Source organism: Triticum urartu, chromosome 3 (assembly GCF_003073215.2).
Source record: "Triticum urartu cultivar G1812 chromosome 3, Tu2.1, whole genome shotgun sequence".
In the NCBI taxonomy this organism is placed as follows: Eukaryota; Viridiplantae; Streptophyta; class Magnoliopsida; order Poales; family Poaceae; genus Triticum; species Triticum urartu.
The window spans coordinates 386,289,977-386,306,158 of record NC_053024.1 but is presented as its reverse complement, the minus strand read 5'-3'; the positions used below and the strand labels follow the sequence as shown (position 1 = coordinate 386,306,158).

Sequence of the window (16,182 nt, the reverse complement as noted above, 5' to 3'; positions counted from 1 at the left end):
AAATCATTTTGTAAAGTGAAAACGATAGGGGCAAGATCTGCCACGACTCCATTTTAACTGGTCGCCGCAGCCTCCGCCCGACGCTGCCGCTTCCCCGCGATCTCTCTCCCGCTCTCTTCTCCCCACCACCACCCAAGTCGTCGTCTCCGTCGCCGGCCGCCATGGCTCCGGGCCTCTACACCGACATCGGCAAGAAGACCAGAGGTGCCGCCAGTCTCTCTCCCCTCCTCTGATTACCTCTCCGGTGCCGATCTTGACGATGCTGTGATGTGATGATTTGCACGCAGATCTGCTCTACAGGGACTACTGCACGCACCAGAAGTTCACCCTCACCACATGCACCCCCGAGGGCGTCGTGAGTACCACTGCCATCCTCTCCCTCGCACTTCTTCCATAGCGATTTCGCAAATTTGTGTCCCGTAGCAGTGTCCCAGTTACGGTCCGCCTCGCATTCCCCACATTGATCGACTACTTACGGTACAAATGCATGTTAGAATGTTGTCCGCCGATCTCTATTTTGTGCCTCTGTACCGCCGTTGGCGACACAGATCGCCGCCGTGCCACTGTGTCGAGCTGTTCTCATTCCGTGTGTGCGTGTTCTGCATGTAGAGTTTTCAGTTTTGGCCATGGAGGGAGACTATGGACCCTAATGTGTTACCAGGATATTATCTTTGTTTAGGGACCGTCTCTTCACTCTCGCAACGAGCTGCCAGAACTTTCCCCCTTCCCCTTTCACCTTCACTGGATTGTGCATCTTTGATTCCTTGACTCGAAGCATTTCTTCAGGAAATGAACTCATGATCAGTATATGGTTTAGGTAACCATGTCTCTGGATATGATTTGTGCACTCCATATTGATGGTTTTGGTTTACCTGTATGGTTTCGGTAACCGTGTCTATCTAGTATTTGTGCGCTACTACATATTAATGATTTTGGTTTACCTACAGGCAATCACAGCTGCAGGAACTAGGAAAAACGAGTCTATCTTTGGCGAGCTTCAGACCCAGCTTAAGAACAAGAACTTGACAGTTGATATCAAAGCAAACTCAGAGTCAGATGTAAGCCGCCTTTACTCCAACTCTCCCTTTTGCTCTCACATGAATCATGTATAAACATCTGATTGCCTGTTTTTCCTTGATATTATTTCTCACATATTTGGCTTTTCTTTTATGCCTCATAATATTAATTCACAGCAATGTCCAGTTCTTGAGATTTTATATTCGCTGATGAATATTTCACATCTTCCAGCTTCTGACAACATTCACAGTTGACGAGTTTGCAACTCCAGGGCTGAAATCAATCCTCAGTTTGGTTGTTCCAGACCAGAGGTCAGGGAAGGTATAATTTTCTACCACTCCGTTTGCTTAAACTTCTAATCTGCAATATGGTGATCACTGCGATAGGAGATTTAATTTGTATTTTTCTGCCTTGACAGCTTGAACTCCAGTATCTCCATGAATTCGCCGGTATCAATGCAAGTGTTGGGCTGAACCCGAACCCTATGGTTAACCTTTCTGGTGTATTCGGAAGCAAAGAACTGTCAGTTGGTGTTGATGTTTCATTTGACACGGCAACTAGCAATTTCACCAAGTACAACGCTGCTTTAAGCCTCACGTATCCGGATCTTATTGCCTCACTCCACCTGTAAGTATCTTCTCTATGCGCAGCTATCATATGTATTACTATTATGCAATTCTTTTAAGATTGATAGATAATGTCGATTAGCAATCTGATTCCATACTAAGGTGTCAAGTGCGGTGCTTCATCGCTATTATAATAGCATTTGCTCTGGTAATGAACTTTCAAATCTCATCCAGGAACAATCACGGTGACACCTTGACTGCGTCTTACTACCACTTAGTAAAGTCACATTCAAGCACCGCTGTTGGAGCAGAGCTGTCCCACAACTTCCCAAGGAACGAGAGCACATTGATATTTGGATCACAGCACTCATTGGACCCGCACACCAGTGTGAAGGCACGCTTCAACAACTATGGCATGGCTAGTGCCCTTGTCCAGCATGAATGGCGAGCCAAGTCACTCGTTACCATCTCCGGCGAGGTTGACACCAAGGCAATTGAGAAGAGCACAAAAGTTGGTCTGTCATTGGTGCTAAAGCCTTGAGATGCACAGCTGGGGCCCTATGTTTTGAAAAAAAAGGTTCAGTTCTGCTGGATTGGAATAACATGGCCCCAGGTCATCTCTTCGTGCTTTCATTTTGATCTTGAATTCCTCCTTTGTCCACATAATCTGTTTCCTAGGCAAATGTTAGCCTTGACCTCCTCATTATTTTGATTTGATCATCAGCGCCTGTCAATAATTTCTGGTGATTAAGACCTATTGTGAATCTTGTCAAATGTGACAGATTGGCGGTTACAGACAGTGTGTTCAATTCATTCATTGATGCCCTTGTTCCAGTTGATCCATTTGATGTGTGAGTAATTAATCCTCTTGGATGCATGCTTAGTAGTACTAACATTGTTTGAGGAGCTGCGTGTTGTGGTATTACTAGTAACGACTTATAAGAAGCTAAAGAACAAAACCTGGGAAAAGAGTTGTCATACCTGGGATAAACTGTTTATGTGAGGTATGAGACGTGGAGAGAGTTAAAAAATGTCTTGAATTCTTTTGTTGCTTCGGTGGGACGGAGCTAGTACAGACGTTACCCTGGCGCGCGCCCAAAATTTAATGAGCCCAAGACACGTTACACGTCTACTAGGAGGAGGAGATGGAGATCCCCAGGCTAGACCCTCACGATAAATTTTCCTTGTGCCAGACCAGCCCCTCAAGAAAAGCTTGGAATAGTTTAGCGTTACCAGCGCAAGGAGGCAAGCGCTGCGTACATACATGATGCTATATATGAGGCTCGTGGCAGTAACTCTAGGTGGCACCTCCAACCCGATCGATCAGTACGCGCCTGAAGCTAGCTAGCTAGGTACCGTTTGATCGCCCGGCCCGGGAAACCAAGTTAAACGTAGCACGCGAGAGACATGGCGAGCAGGCCAGAATCGTCAGCAGCGAAAGCCGCGGCGGCCGACTTCGATCCCGTGTACGAGTGGGTCGACGGCGACGGCAGCTATCTCCTCCGCCTCAACCTCCCAGGTACGTACGATGCGCGTTCGTGATTCCTGCTGAGATGGATGAAATGGTGTTCCCCTGAACCCGAATTAACCTTTGCAGCTGTACTGTACTGTACCTACTGAATTGTACGTATGACATTATGTTGATGATCAAGGGTTCAAGAAGGAGGACTTCCGGGTGCACGTGGACCCCGCGGGCCGCCTGACCATCCTCGGCCACAGAACGGCGGACGCCGGAGATGGGAACGTGCGGCTGCACAGGGTGTTCCAGCTGCCATCCACATCCGACCTCGACGCAATCACCGGCCGGTACGACGCCAACGTGCTCACGCTCACCGTGCCCAAGCTGCCTTCCGCCCCGGCCCCGCCCCCGCCCAGTGAGAATGAGGCCTCGGACGCTGTCGGCGACGAACCGACGGATAAGAAATCCAAGGTTAGCCAGGAGGCGGAGCGGCTGATCGAGGCGGTGAGGGCAAGGTTGCAGGGGAGGCACAAACAGGAGACGGCCAAGGACCAAACTGCAGCGAGTAGCAAGGAACCCCCGGCCATGAAAGTGGACGACAGGAAACAGGAGCCCAAGGCAGCAGAAAAGGTGGTGAAAGGAGATGATGATCAGGACCACAAGGAGAAGCTTGAGTATGAGGCGGCGACGCAGAGGGAGAAGAAAGGCTGCTGGAAGGAGCGGGCGCCCGAGGAGGGGTTCAAGTGGGCGGATACCATAGGTAAGAACAAGGAGGTGATCGCCGCCACCGCGGTCGCCGCCTTCACGCTAGGCGTCTTCGTCTCCCATAGGCTCTTCTCCAGAAACTAGAGATCACTGCATGTAAATGCAGCGTCCGTTGTGCTGCTGCGTGCGTCCACCTAATAACGATACAAGCGGATGTACTACGACCGTAGCTGCCGAGATAAATATATATACGTGAGGAATAAATTCTCGTCAACGAGTTTAATGATACTATCACGTACGTACATGACTAAAATATACATGAAACTTCAAAATAAAACGGTACTATCACTTGCTCCCTCTGTAAAGAAATTGGTAAACGCTCTTATATTTATTTACGAAGGGAGTACATGCGTAAAATATACTCGCATGGCCATCTTATTTTTCATAGTCCTGCATTTTCATGATTTATTTCTTTTTTTATGTAAGGTGCAAAGCCAGGAGGCTTAGGAAAATACACAGTAGTTAACGACGGTGCCCAACAATTTCCATGTCCTTACTAAGCTGCACAAGTTCCATTTGATAATGCAGTAAGAGAGTTTTGCCAACAAACCATTTGATATCTTGGGTGTACATTTTACATTGCCAACAAACTGCACAAATAGTGCCACCCACTACGAAAATAAACATCATCATTTATTTAATTTACCGTACAACTGCGCCTTTTATTTTACTACAAAAACAAATAATGATACACTACTCCAGGTCTAGCTTTTCAGCCGCGTAGAAAGAGGAACAGGGGTAATAACAAATCATGAGCTTGTAAAGTGTGCAATCGATTGTGCCATCATCAAAGCAGGCCTTTTGTACAACCATATGCACAGTAAGAGGGCGATTAAAAGATCGGCACGACACTGTCATGGACCCTGTTCTTCTGGTTCTGGGCAACGCATTCCGAGATCCACATCAAGTTCCTTATCTCCTGCTCTCGTAGCCTCATGTATGCGAAGAAAACGGCATAGTGGAACTGCACAAACAAGAGAACATCAGAGCTCCCACCTTCAATTCTAGAGTTGAGGTCCAAAATAGTGGCACACAGAGACAATAAAACTCACCAACAGGCACTAGCACTATGGCATTTTTTTTAAACTATCGGGCACTCACAAGTTTCAAATAGAGTAATGACTAACGATGGATCTATAGAATCATGTGCAAAGCCGTGGCTGGTTAGCGCATATTTTACAAGCATGTATGCATGCATCACGCTGGTATGCATCAGTACTGCATGTGGCTGGGCGTGTTATAGGCTTTTGACTAAATCAGCCTACCAATAGTTCTTGTTTACTGCTAATCTTTAGAGTGTAAAACCAGTGACCTTCTAGAGAACTTGCATGCATCCAGTGTACAATATCGGATCTCTTACATTTTGACCATCTGTTGTTATTCCTGTGAGATAGTTTATATGAAGTAACTTGTGTAAACATACATATAAGGTCAACCTAAAAAATTGTACCTGCTGTTCAAATGAGAGGCACAGCCTCTTTACTTCCTCCTCATAAAAGGCCTTGTCCAACATCTGGCTTTCGCCATATGATATCTTGGCAAAAATAGACTGGTATGGGGGGTACTTTTCCATTACACCACGCACCTGCGGTATGAGCACGAAAAAAGTATTGACGTTAGCCAGAATAATTCATGCGTGGGCACAGATCTCACTTTTATGAAGAGGACACTGGTCTGAATTCCAGTATAACTTAGATGCAATCCCTCTTGAAATACTACATGCCTGTTAAGATTTCCCTGTGCTCTTTTTATTATCATCTCCACAACAACAAAACACACATTTAACTTTCAAGTGAGAACTTCCAAAATGTAGTAGCACACTCAAAACTACAATACATCCTAGAGAGCATAAATCAGAACAGGAAACCAGTCATCCTAACAAGAGAGACCAGAGGGTAAGAAGCCAAAAAAAGGACTGTGTAAATGTGTTACTGTCATCTAAAATGTTAGCTTGCCAAATGCTGATGATACACAAAGAAAGAAATAGATAGTCTGGCACATGCTTACAGGATAAGTATACCACATAGGGCAATTTTCAATTAAAAAAAACACATGATGTTAATCTTCGTGCAAGAAAAGAACCGTATGACAGAATGAGACCATGACTGCTGTAGGCCAAACAAAACATTCATACTGCAGCTGATATAAAAGAGCAGCCAGAAAGCCGAGTTTGACTTATGCCCATCAAATGAAAAATGTATGCCACAAAAGCATCTCCAATGGAATACCATTCTTCTCAGATAAGCCAGGCACACAGGTCGATTCTGTGTCCCTCACCCAGGATAAATTGGCCCTAATGGAAGCTCAGGAACACGAAACTTGCAGGCAAATTGATGGGAGGCTTACCTGGCCATCTGCACCATCAACAAAGTGGTACATGTTTTTGGCAATAATTATCAACACATAAATAAAATAGACTGTTGTTACTATCGTAGCGAGGTGACACCCCACAGCCCCCCCCCCCCCCCCCCCCCCCCCCTCTTTTTTCTTTACCCTCATTTTTAGCCACACAGGAGAGGCAACCCCATTCCTTGACCCTGGTGACTGGTAGGTATGAAGCTTCTCCATTCTTAAGGAGGAAGTGTTCAGCCTAGGGCGCATGGTATGTTTAAAAGACCTCACGAGGAGTTAATTATTATCAATGGCCCTATCACAAACATTTGAAAGAGACATTTTATGATGAAATAACCATATTAACAGAACTTAAGCCTGAAATACTGAGCAATATGCACAAAATTAGGTAATAAAGTGAACCAGTTCATGGCATGATAACTTCGTGTTTAGACAACTGAAAATATTTATGTAGTAGAATGACCGACATTGAGCTTAAAAGCAGAACAGGGGATAAACCTGGTCAACATCTTCACAGACAGCCAACTCTTCATGACCATACGGAAACCTGGAAGCATCAGATTACTATAACCACATGCAAAAATAGGCATATTTTAACTAAAAGTAATGCTAGTGCTACTTCCAATGGAAACCTACAATAGACCAAAGTTGGAGTACAGCTTGCGGCGGTCATCTCTAGTCAGCTCAGTACCAATACTGAAAAAACATGACAAGGAAATTGGCAGTCAGATGTCTGTGAATGTAATGGCAACATGGAGATCTGTCACACAAAAGGATGAAATGTTTAGTTTTTTACCTGTTTATTGTAATGTTTACAGCTCTTCTGTCAGCTTCAAATGAAAGGAGATTACACATAATCTCAGCCGTCGCACCACCTAGTTTCTGTTGCGAAGAAGTTAGTTAGAAACCAAACACAATTAGGCAAAACAACATTTTCAGTCAGAAGTACATACCGCGCAAAATTTGTAAAAATCCTCAAGATACGCTTTGTAGAGTGTGTTCCTCATGATCTCAATATTCATGTCATCCAGATCCTACACAATATACATGAAGCTCGCATGACATACCAAGGTATACTTAACCATTTCAACAAAAATGGACAGCACAATGGTTTCAAAGTTTTTACCTCAGATGTAATGCACTCTGAGAAGTACGGTGCTAAGGGTGTATCAACTAGAACCAGCCTGTAAAGCTCACGCATATTTTGAGCAACCGCAAGTGATGCAATGCTGTTGATTGGCGGGGGGAGATGAAGAGTCAGTATTTGATAGATCTCCATTTAACAGAAACGAGAAAGGAACCACAACAATACCTGTCAAACATGCCCAATGGATGGCATTTCTCCAACAGTTCGTTAACATCTCTTTCATGCAATGTCCCAGTAACAATAAGGACAACATTATCGATCATGTGTCCATACCTGCAGAAAACATTATCCTGTTAGGATCAAACCGAAGTCTGCCCTGCACTCGTTTGATATGTTGTTTGCTTGTGCAAACGAAGCAGAAACAAATGGCATCCTAGCAGTGCTTCATGACTTACGTTATGTACTGTAGGAATGTAGATAGAGGTTCATTCGCCTGGCACAACATGTGTTTGTATTCATCAACCAGCTTAAGAGTGCACTTCTCCACAATTGTTGTTGTGTGCAAGGGAGAAGGTTCTGCAATCAATCAGAAATACGATCACAATACAGAGGTATCAGAAGAAACGCATAGAACAAACATACACAGCGATTACTGTATATCATAGCACAAGAGCACATTAATGGAACTGATGTAATAAATTGGGTGAATTCGTCTTGGGACGCGTCACAGATGGCTGAAATCGTAAGGTGGGAGTGGATGAAAGGGATCTTGCGGCAAAATTCATCAGGGGGATCAGGCTGGTGCTACAGAGTTGCCATGACATGTGGGCTGTGGGAAATACATTATAACAAACTTGCAGGCACTGCGTAGATTAACACCGCCCGTTTGGTTGCTCATCAAACCTGCTCCCAACGGTTCCCAGAGAGCAAAGAGAAATTTCGGACAAGGTAGGGCTAGCTCAAAACAATCCCAACTCGCCGAGCACGGTGCAGTCTCCCTTATTATCCCTAAGAAGAAAATAAATCTCCAATTGGCCAATCGAGATCGCAATTGGCATGGACGGGATCGCGAATCTCTAGCAACGCAGACCAAGCAGCCCAATCCAACCCAAAGAAGAGAAGGAAAAGATCCACGCGGCATACCGTTCTGGAGGTATGGGCCGTACTCTGTGGCGGAGAGGTGCATCTTGATGTCGTCGAGGGTCTCGCACTGGCAGAGGTTGTTGTAATCGGCTTGGGTGAGGAGGCCCGAGCGGTTCCCCCGCACGATCGCCTCCAGGAACCCGTCGTGGATGTTGAACGACAGCATCTCCCACGAGTACATCTTGGCTCTCGCCGGAGGAATGAAGGATCTCCGCCGCGGCGAGATGGATCGGGAGGGGAGCCGGCTAGTTGCAGATCCGGGAGGGAGTTCGCGCTTGCGGATGTGGTGGAGATTTTTATCTATCAGCCAGAAAAGAATTCGCCTTCTCACAAACCAAAGGGCGCGGTCGTGCCGGGCTCAGCTTGCTTCTGAGATCCGGGCTAGGCACGTCGCCTCGCGCTCACCTGTGCGGTGCCCTGTGGTGCTGGTGCGCACGAGACAAGGCCAGCCAGGAGACAAAAATTAGTTTTTTTTTTCAGGATTGCCAACACTACTTTATTGATCAATGTGAATATATTTTTTTAGTTGATCAATGTGAACTTTTTTTAGTCCATCAATGTGAAATTTTTTTAGTTGATCAATGTGAATATTTAGACCCCTCAAAATAAATGTGAATATTTAGAGGTATATAAACTGGGTCATGATGATGGGTAAGTCATATATAGCGACCATCATCAAATATAGAGGAGGTTTTGTCATGGTTATGAATTTCACTATTTGATTTGATACACTCTCTTTAGAAGTAACTCGACAGCTGACAAAGATACCAGCACTAGAAGCAAACTTTTAACAATGGCCGCGTAGGATCCTCCCCTTTCCTTCCTTTATAATTTTATATCATCTACTATCTATCTATACTACTACAGTTTTATAGTCGATACAAAATTTAGTAAACCGGTTATTTTTATGCACTAAGGATTCGGATTGGGTCTGGGCAGGGCACATCTAGATGGTAAACGATTCCAGATGGTCGGTTGTCCACAGTTTCGGCCTGCCGCGCACGAGGTCCTATTGGGGGCACATCCAAACCTTCCTATTTGTGTCTTCACAACCCTTCGTTTCTCCATAACATCTTCTTCCTTCTTTCCTTCTTTCGTCGCCTACCTCCATGACTCCACCTCGCACATGATTTTGTTCCTCCACTCGCTGCAAAGCTGTCGTCGTCTGCCTCTCGCCCGACATGTCCGCACCAATTTTTGCAGCAAGGGGCGGCCGGAGGCAACGACGTTGCGCCCTCTGTTGCGTTGCAAATCCAGGTTGTGGGGTGTTGGAAGCGAGGCATCACAAACTATTGGGTCAAAAGTATGTCTGGAAGGGGGGGTGATTAGATTACTTGACCAAATAAAAACTTACCATTTTCCCAATTTTAGTTGGCCAAGTTTTAGCAATTCTATCAAGTCAAGTACACCTCGCACATGCAAGTCTAAGAGTTGTGCAGCTAAAAGTGAAGATTTTGCATATAAATGTAAAGGAGGGATCAGAGATTTCAAACGCAATGAAGACACGATGATTTTTGTCATGATTCCGATAGGTGGTGCTATCGTACACCCACATTGATGGAGACTTCAACCCACGAAGGGTAACGGTTGCGCGAGTCCACGAAGGGCTCGACCCAGAGAAGGGTCCACAATGAAGCAACTTGTCTATTCCATTATGGCTTATGCCCACGAAGGACCAGCCTCACTCGGGTAGATCTTCACAGAGTAGGCGATTGATAACCCACAAGTAGGGGATCGCAGCAGTTTTTCGAGGGTAGAGTATTCAACCCAAATTTATTGATTCGACACAAGGGGAGCCAAAAAATATTCTCAAGTATTAGCAGCTGAGTTGTCAATTCAACCACACCTGAAAAATTAATATCTGCAGCAAAGTATTTAGTAGCAAAGTAATATGATAGTGATGGTAACGGTAGCAAAAATAATTTTTTTGGTTTTATAGTGATTGTAACAGTAGCAACGGAAAAGTAAATAAGCGAAGAATAATATGTGAAAAGCTCGTAGGCAATGGATCAGTGATGGATAATTATGTCAGATGCGATTCCTCATGCAATAATTATAGCATAGGGTGACACAGAACTAGTTTCAGTTCATCAATGTAATGTAGGCATGTATTTTGAATATAGTCATACGTGCTTATGGAAAAGAACTTGCATGGCATATTTTGTCCTACCCTCCGTGGTTGCGGGGTCCTATTGGAAACTAAGGGATATTAAGGCCTCATTTTAATATAGTATCGGACCAAAGCATTAACACATAGTGAATACATGAACTCATCAAACTACGGTCATCACCGGTAAGTATCCCGATTATTGTCACTTCAGGGTTATCGGATCATAACACATAATAGGTGACTATAGACTTACAAGATAGGATCAAGAACTCACATATATTCATGAAAACATAATAGGTTCAGACCTGAAATCATGGCACTCGGGCCCTAGTGACAAGCATTAAGCATATCAAAGTCATAGCAACATCAATCTCAGAACATAGTGGATACTAGGGATAAAATCTAACAAAACTAACTCGATTACATGATAAATCTCATCCAACCCATCACCGTCCAGCAAGCCTATGATGGAATTACTCACGCATGGCGATGAGCATCATGAAATTGGTGATTAAGGAAGGTTGATGATGACGATGGCGACGGATTCCCCTCTCCGGAGCCCCGAACGGACTCCAAATCAGCCCTCCTGAGAAAGATTAGGGTTTGGCGGCGGCTCCGTATCATAAAATGCGATGAATCTTTCTCTTTGATTTTTTCTCCCCGAACACGAATATATAGAGTTGGAGTTGAAGTCGGAGGAGCACCAGGGGGCCCACGAGGCAGGGGCGCGCCCAGGGGGGTAGGCGCGCCCCCCACCCTTGTGGACAGGGTGTGGGTGTAATGCCCCGGGTGTAACTTACCATATTTGTACTCCGACTCTTGCCATTTCCGGCTTTAAGTTATGAGATTCATGGTTGGGTTTTTGCCTTTGTTTTGATTTTGTTCTTGTCATGCATTTCATATCATGTTCATCTTGTTGCATCATGGCATCATCATGTGCATCTTCATCTTAGCATGTTGCATTGTGGCATGTTCTTTGTGGATCCAAGCATCATCTTTTCCCCTTATCTCATCACCACCTCTTCCCCTCTTTTCTTTCTTTGGCAAGTGCACCTCTACCCTCCTCCGTTAATGTTCAACTTTGCCCCAATATTCCATCACCATGCCATAAAGCCCCCTGCCGAATTTCACCTCTTTTGGAATTGATTTGGTTAGGTTCAAAAATGCCTCAAGTTTGAATTTGATTCAAATTTGAATTATTTTTGTTTCCTCTAAAAATGTCCAAACCAATTTTATATAATAGAGCATAATTCCAGGAGCTCGGGGATATCTTTTGTTTCTGCCAAATACCTCTCCTACCTCCCTAGACTTTTCTTTTTCTACAACTGTGAATTTATATTTACAGATTTAAGTAAAAGGGGACGCCCTCCTAGTGCAGCAACTTGGGCCTTCCCCTCTCCCGCAGCCCAACAGAGCTCACCAACTGCGCCCAGTCAGCCCACGCGTACAGGAGCTTCGTCCTCCCGTACGGTAGTGCATCCAGTGTGTCCATGTCGAACATGTGCGTGATTTGATGGCCGTCCGGCGTCCCTAGCCCATATATATCTTGTCACCGGTGCCCTAGGGTTCCTCCTCGACCGATCTCCCTCCTCTACCGACCTCACCGCCGCCTAGGTTAGCGCCACACGCCTCGCCCTGCCCACCATGCCCCCGCCGAGCTCGAGCTCAAGCTCGGGGTAGCCTCTCCGACCACGTCCGATCTCTCTTGCCACTGTGGGGGAGTCCGCCAAGTTCCCCTACGTCTCCTTCCATGACGAACGCGACCTCTACGGCCTCTGGATCGACTTCTCCAACCTGTATTCTTCCTCTTCTTCTCGAACAGCAGCCCCGCCAGGTTCAGAGCTCGTCCGTGTCGCCGCAGGCTCGACTCCGTCGTTGTATTGTTGTCCTAGGGTAAGCATGTATACCCAACTTCCTCCTTGCTCCTTCCTGTCGTCAATAGATCACCACAGGTGCTGCTTCGATTCAATCTTTCATGCGCTCTCGATGCTCCGGCGAAGTTGTAATTGTTTTGGGTAGTTCCTGTCGTGGTCGTGGCTTGCCCGTGCGTTCCCCCACTCCGCCTTGCCACACTCGCCTCAGCGCTTAAGCTAGCACGCTCCCGCGCTCCCGCAGCGCAGCAGCCCCGCGCGAGCCTCAGGTCGCCTAGCCACCGCTTTAGCCACCAAGGCGAGCACGAGCTCGTCCTTGGGAGGGACCGCACGCGCACATTCCCTTGCTGCTCCGCTTGCACGCGCGCCTCCTTGCCCCATCCTGCACGCTCGTCGGTGCTCTGCAGCTGCAGAAGTCGCCGCCTTTGCTTGTCGTCGATGCCGGAACTCTGCTGTGCGTTCATGGCGTTTTCCAGGACCGGGTTTCTCTCTGTTCAAAGGGACACGCGCCCCTTCGTGTTCACAGGCATGGCTCGTAACCCACTGGTTGCTCCCCCACGCTCAGTTGTAGGAGGTCTCGGGTTTGAATTCCCATGGCTACACCTTTTGTTTCCACCATTGTACTCGTTTCCGTGCGGGAGGTGCTGGGTTCGAGTCCCACGCGCCCCTATTTTTGCCAACGACTTATCTTATTCTGGAGTCGCTGGCAACCGGCCCCCACATGGCATCCACACTCTCCAACCGCCCCCCGCATGTCATCCACAGCCACCTCCTTTTTTTCTCTCAGTAACCCCGCGGTTTCCATTTCTGGAAAGTAGCACCTTTCCATTTCTGGCCATGGCAAATTCTGCACATTCCATATTGGGTTGTTGCCCATTTCTGTTTATTTCCTTTTTAGGCAGTATTTGTTTTTGCATTTTTGTGATGACTTTCCTACACTAACCTAGACATATTATATACCCCCTCCATTCCAAAATATAGTGCGCCCGCGCTTACCGAGGTCCAACTTTGACCATAGATTTAACCAACGAGACCAACTGCGACGGCAGAAAAAATTATATAATTGAAAACTTCTTTCGAATACGAATTCACTGATATAATTTTTTCTCCCGCCGCAATCGGTCTTGGTAGTTAAATTTACGGTCAAAATTGAAGCACGAGGATAGAGGAAGCACTACATTGTGGAATGGAGGGAGTATGTTTTTGGGGTAGAAAAATCCCACCAATCCCGTGGTGGCATTAGTTTCTGCATTTGAGCAAGTTCATAAACATGCCATTTTACATCATGATGTTGTTTTGTCATTTTCGTGTGATTTAATTCAATCATGCCATGAGGTTGCTTTGCACTTGGATAGCTTCATTTTCATGTCTACTTCATGATAGATTTTGTTCCATGCCATGTCATGCCTTGTAGTGAGTTAATCAAGCTTGTAAAGATGCCATGTTGAATCTGTTTCTGCTATGTCTAGCATTTTCACTAAGTCTTTAAAACTGTTATCTTTTGCATTATTGCCATGTTGTTTTAGTCATGCTCTAGAGGTTTATAGCTTTAGCTCAGTGTTCATCTTTTGTCAAGCATCTTGCGTAGATCACTGTAATGTGCCTTGTTGCTATGTTGGAGTGCAGTAGCTTAGTTTATTGTTACATTCTAGATAGCATCATGCTGTTAATCGCAGAATGGTGTCATTATTGTCGTGCTTGCCATTTGCAAACCATGCATCCGATTCCGGTGATTTTTATATCGATTTCGACCAAAATCAACTCACCTTTCCAGTGACACTCTTGGATATCCATGTTGAGGCTAGGTTCAATCATTCCTTTCCAAATCATGCATATGCATCGCATACCGCATCCCGCATATCATACAATGTCTTGCATCATGTTGCTTGAGCATTGCACGTGGTTGATTGTGTCTCCCTTTGCTTGTGTCCTTGCTTTGGGTAGAGCCGGGAGGCGAGTTCATGTTTACGAGGATCAAGCTTTTCGTCTTCTCGGAGAACTTTGCAGGCAAGATGACCATACCTTCGAAATCACTTCTATCTTTGCTTGCTAGATGTTCTCTCTTTTGCTATGAATATGTTGCGATACCTACCAATTGCTTATCATGCCTCCCATATTGTTAAGCCAAGCCTCTAACCACCTTGCCCTAGCAAACCGTTGTTTGGCTATGTTACCGCTTTGCTCAGCCCCTCTTATAGCGTTGCTAGTTGCAGGTGAAGATTGGAGTTTGTTCCTTGTTGAAACATGGATATTTTGTTAGGATATCACAATATATCTTATTTAATTAATGCATCTATATACTTGGTAAAGGGTGGAAGGCTCGGCCTTATGCCTGGTGTTTTGTTCCACTCTTGCTGCCCTAGTTTCCGTCATATCGGTGTTATGTTCCCGGATTTTGTGTTCCTTACACGGTTGGGTTATAATGGGAACCCCTTGACAGTTCGCCTTGAATAAAACTCCTCCAGCAATGCCCAACATTGGTTTTACCATTCGCCACCTAGCCTCTTTTTCCCTTGGGTTCCGCGGACTCAAGGGTCATCTTTATTTAACCCCCCCGGGCCAGTGCTCCTCTGAGTGTTGGTCCAAACTAGAGCCCTGTGCAGCGCCCCCTCGGGGAAACTCGAGGTTTGGTTTTAGTTGTATGGAGCGCTCATCTGAGTGTGCCCTGAGAATGAGATATGTGCAGCTCCTATCGGGATTTGTCGGCACATTCGGGCGGTGTTGCTGGACTTGTTTTACCATTGTCGAGGATGTCTTGTAACCGGGATGCCGAGTCTGATCGGATTGTCTTGGGAGAAGGAATATCCTTCGTTGACCGTGAGAGCTTGTGATGGGCTAAGTTGGGACACCCCTACAGGGATTTGAACTTTCGAAAGCTGTGCCCACGGTTATGGGCAGATGGAAATTTGTTAATGTCCGGTTGTAGAAAACCTGAAACCTAACTTAACTAAAATGCATCAACCGCGTGTGTAGCCATGATGGTCTCTTTCCGGCGGAGTCCGGGAAGTGAACACGGTGTTGGAGTTATGCTTGGACGTAGGTTGTTCTAGGATCACTTCTTGATCATAGTTGTTCGACCGTGCTTTTGCCTTCTCTTCTCGCTCTCATTTGCGTATGTTTAGCCACCAGATATGCTAGTCGCTTGCTGCAGCTCCACATCATACCTTTACCCTTCCTATAAGCTTAAATAGTCTTGATTGCGAGGGTGTGAGATTGCTGAGTCCCCGTGACCCATAGATACTTCCAAAAACCAGTTTGTAGGTGCCGATGATACCGAGCAGGTGACGCAACCAAGCTCAAGGTGGAGCTCGATGAAGATCTTGTCCTTGGTGTTGTTTCGTTCTAGTTGATCAGTAGTGGAGTCCAGTTGGGGTCGATCGGGGATCTGTGTAGCATTTGGGGTAGTCTTCTTTTATTTTGGTTCCGTAGTCGGACCTTGAGTGTATTTGGATGAATGGCATGCTTTATTTATGTATTGTGTGAAGTGGCGATTGTAATCCAACTACGTATCTCTTTCCCTTATGTATTACATGGGTTGTGTGAAGATTACCTCACTTGCGACATTGCTTTCAATGCGGTTATGCCTCTAAGTCGTGCTTCGACACGTGGGAGATATAGCCGCTTCGAGGGTGTTACAAGTTGGTAATCAGAGCCTTCCCCGACTTTAGGAGCCCCCTGCTTGATCGAATCGCTGGCGTTGTTGAGTCTAGAAAAATGTTTTGAGTCTTTTAGGATTATATATATCGGAGAGTAGAATTCTTTTTACTCCTCAGTCCCTTCGTCGCTCTGGTGAGGCATCCTGACGTAGAGTT

General features: G+C 45.8%; 3 protein-coding genes across 3 annotated transcripts; 2 read left to right on the top strand and 1 right to left on the bottom strand.

The window, feature by feature from the left end:
• Positions 1-5: 5 nt before the first annotated feature.
• LOC125544056 (mitochondrial outer membrane protein porin 3) lies at positions 6-2,426 on the top strand. Its single transcript, XM_048707594.1, has 6 exons — positions 6-204; positions 288-355; positions 948-1,058; positions 1,249-1,338; positions 1,436-1,644; positions 1,818-2,426. Exons 1-6 carry the CDS (start codon positions 162-164, stop codon positions 2,122-2,124), a joined length of 828 nt encoding a protein of 275 aa, XP_048563551.1. The 5' UTR covers positions 6-161; the 3' UTR covers positions 2,125-2,426.
• Positions 2,427-2,564: 138 nt separating this feature from the next.
• On the top strand, positions 2,565-4,142 carry LOC125544057. The gene is made up of 2 exons (XM_048707595.1): positions 2,565-3,102; positions 3,236-4,142. The coding sequence occupies exons 1-2, from the start codon at positions 2,991-2,993 to the stop codon at positions 3,889-3,891; spliced, it is 768 nt and encodes a 255-aa protein (XP_048563552.1). The 5' UTR covers positions 2,565-2,990; the 3' UTR covers positions 3,892-4,142.
• A 201-nt stretch (positions 4,143-4,343) lies between these two features.
• LOC125544054 (probable V-type proton ATPase subunit d) lies at positions 4,344-8,781 on the bottom strand. Its single transcript, XM_048707593.1, has 10 exons — positions 8,390-8,781; positions 7,702-7,822; positions 7,472-7,579; positions 7,286-7,388; positions 7,113-7,193; positions 6,956-7,041; positions 6,796-6,855; positions 6,658-6,706; positions 5,258-5,392; positions 4,344-4,771 (listed from the first exon to the last, which is right to left on the bottom strand). Exons 1-10 carry the CDS (start codon positions 8,568-8,570, stop codon positions 4,640-4,642), a joined length of 1,056 nt encoding a protein of 351 aa, XP_048563550.1. The 5' UTR covers positions 8,571-8,781; the 3' UTR covers positions 4,344-4,639.
• Positions 8,782-16,182: the final 7,401 nt, after the last annotated feature.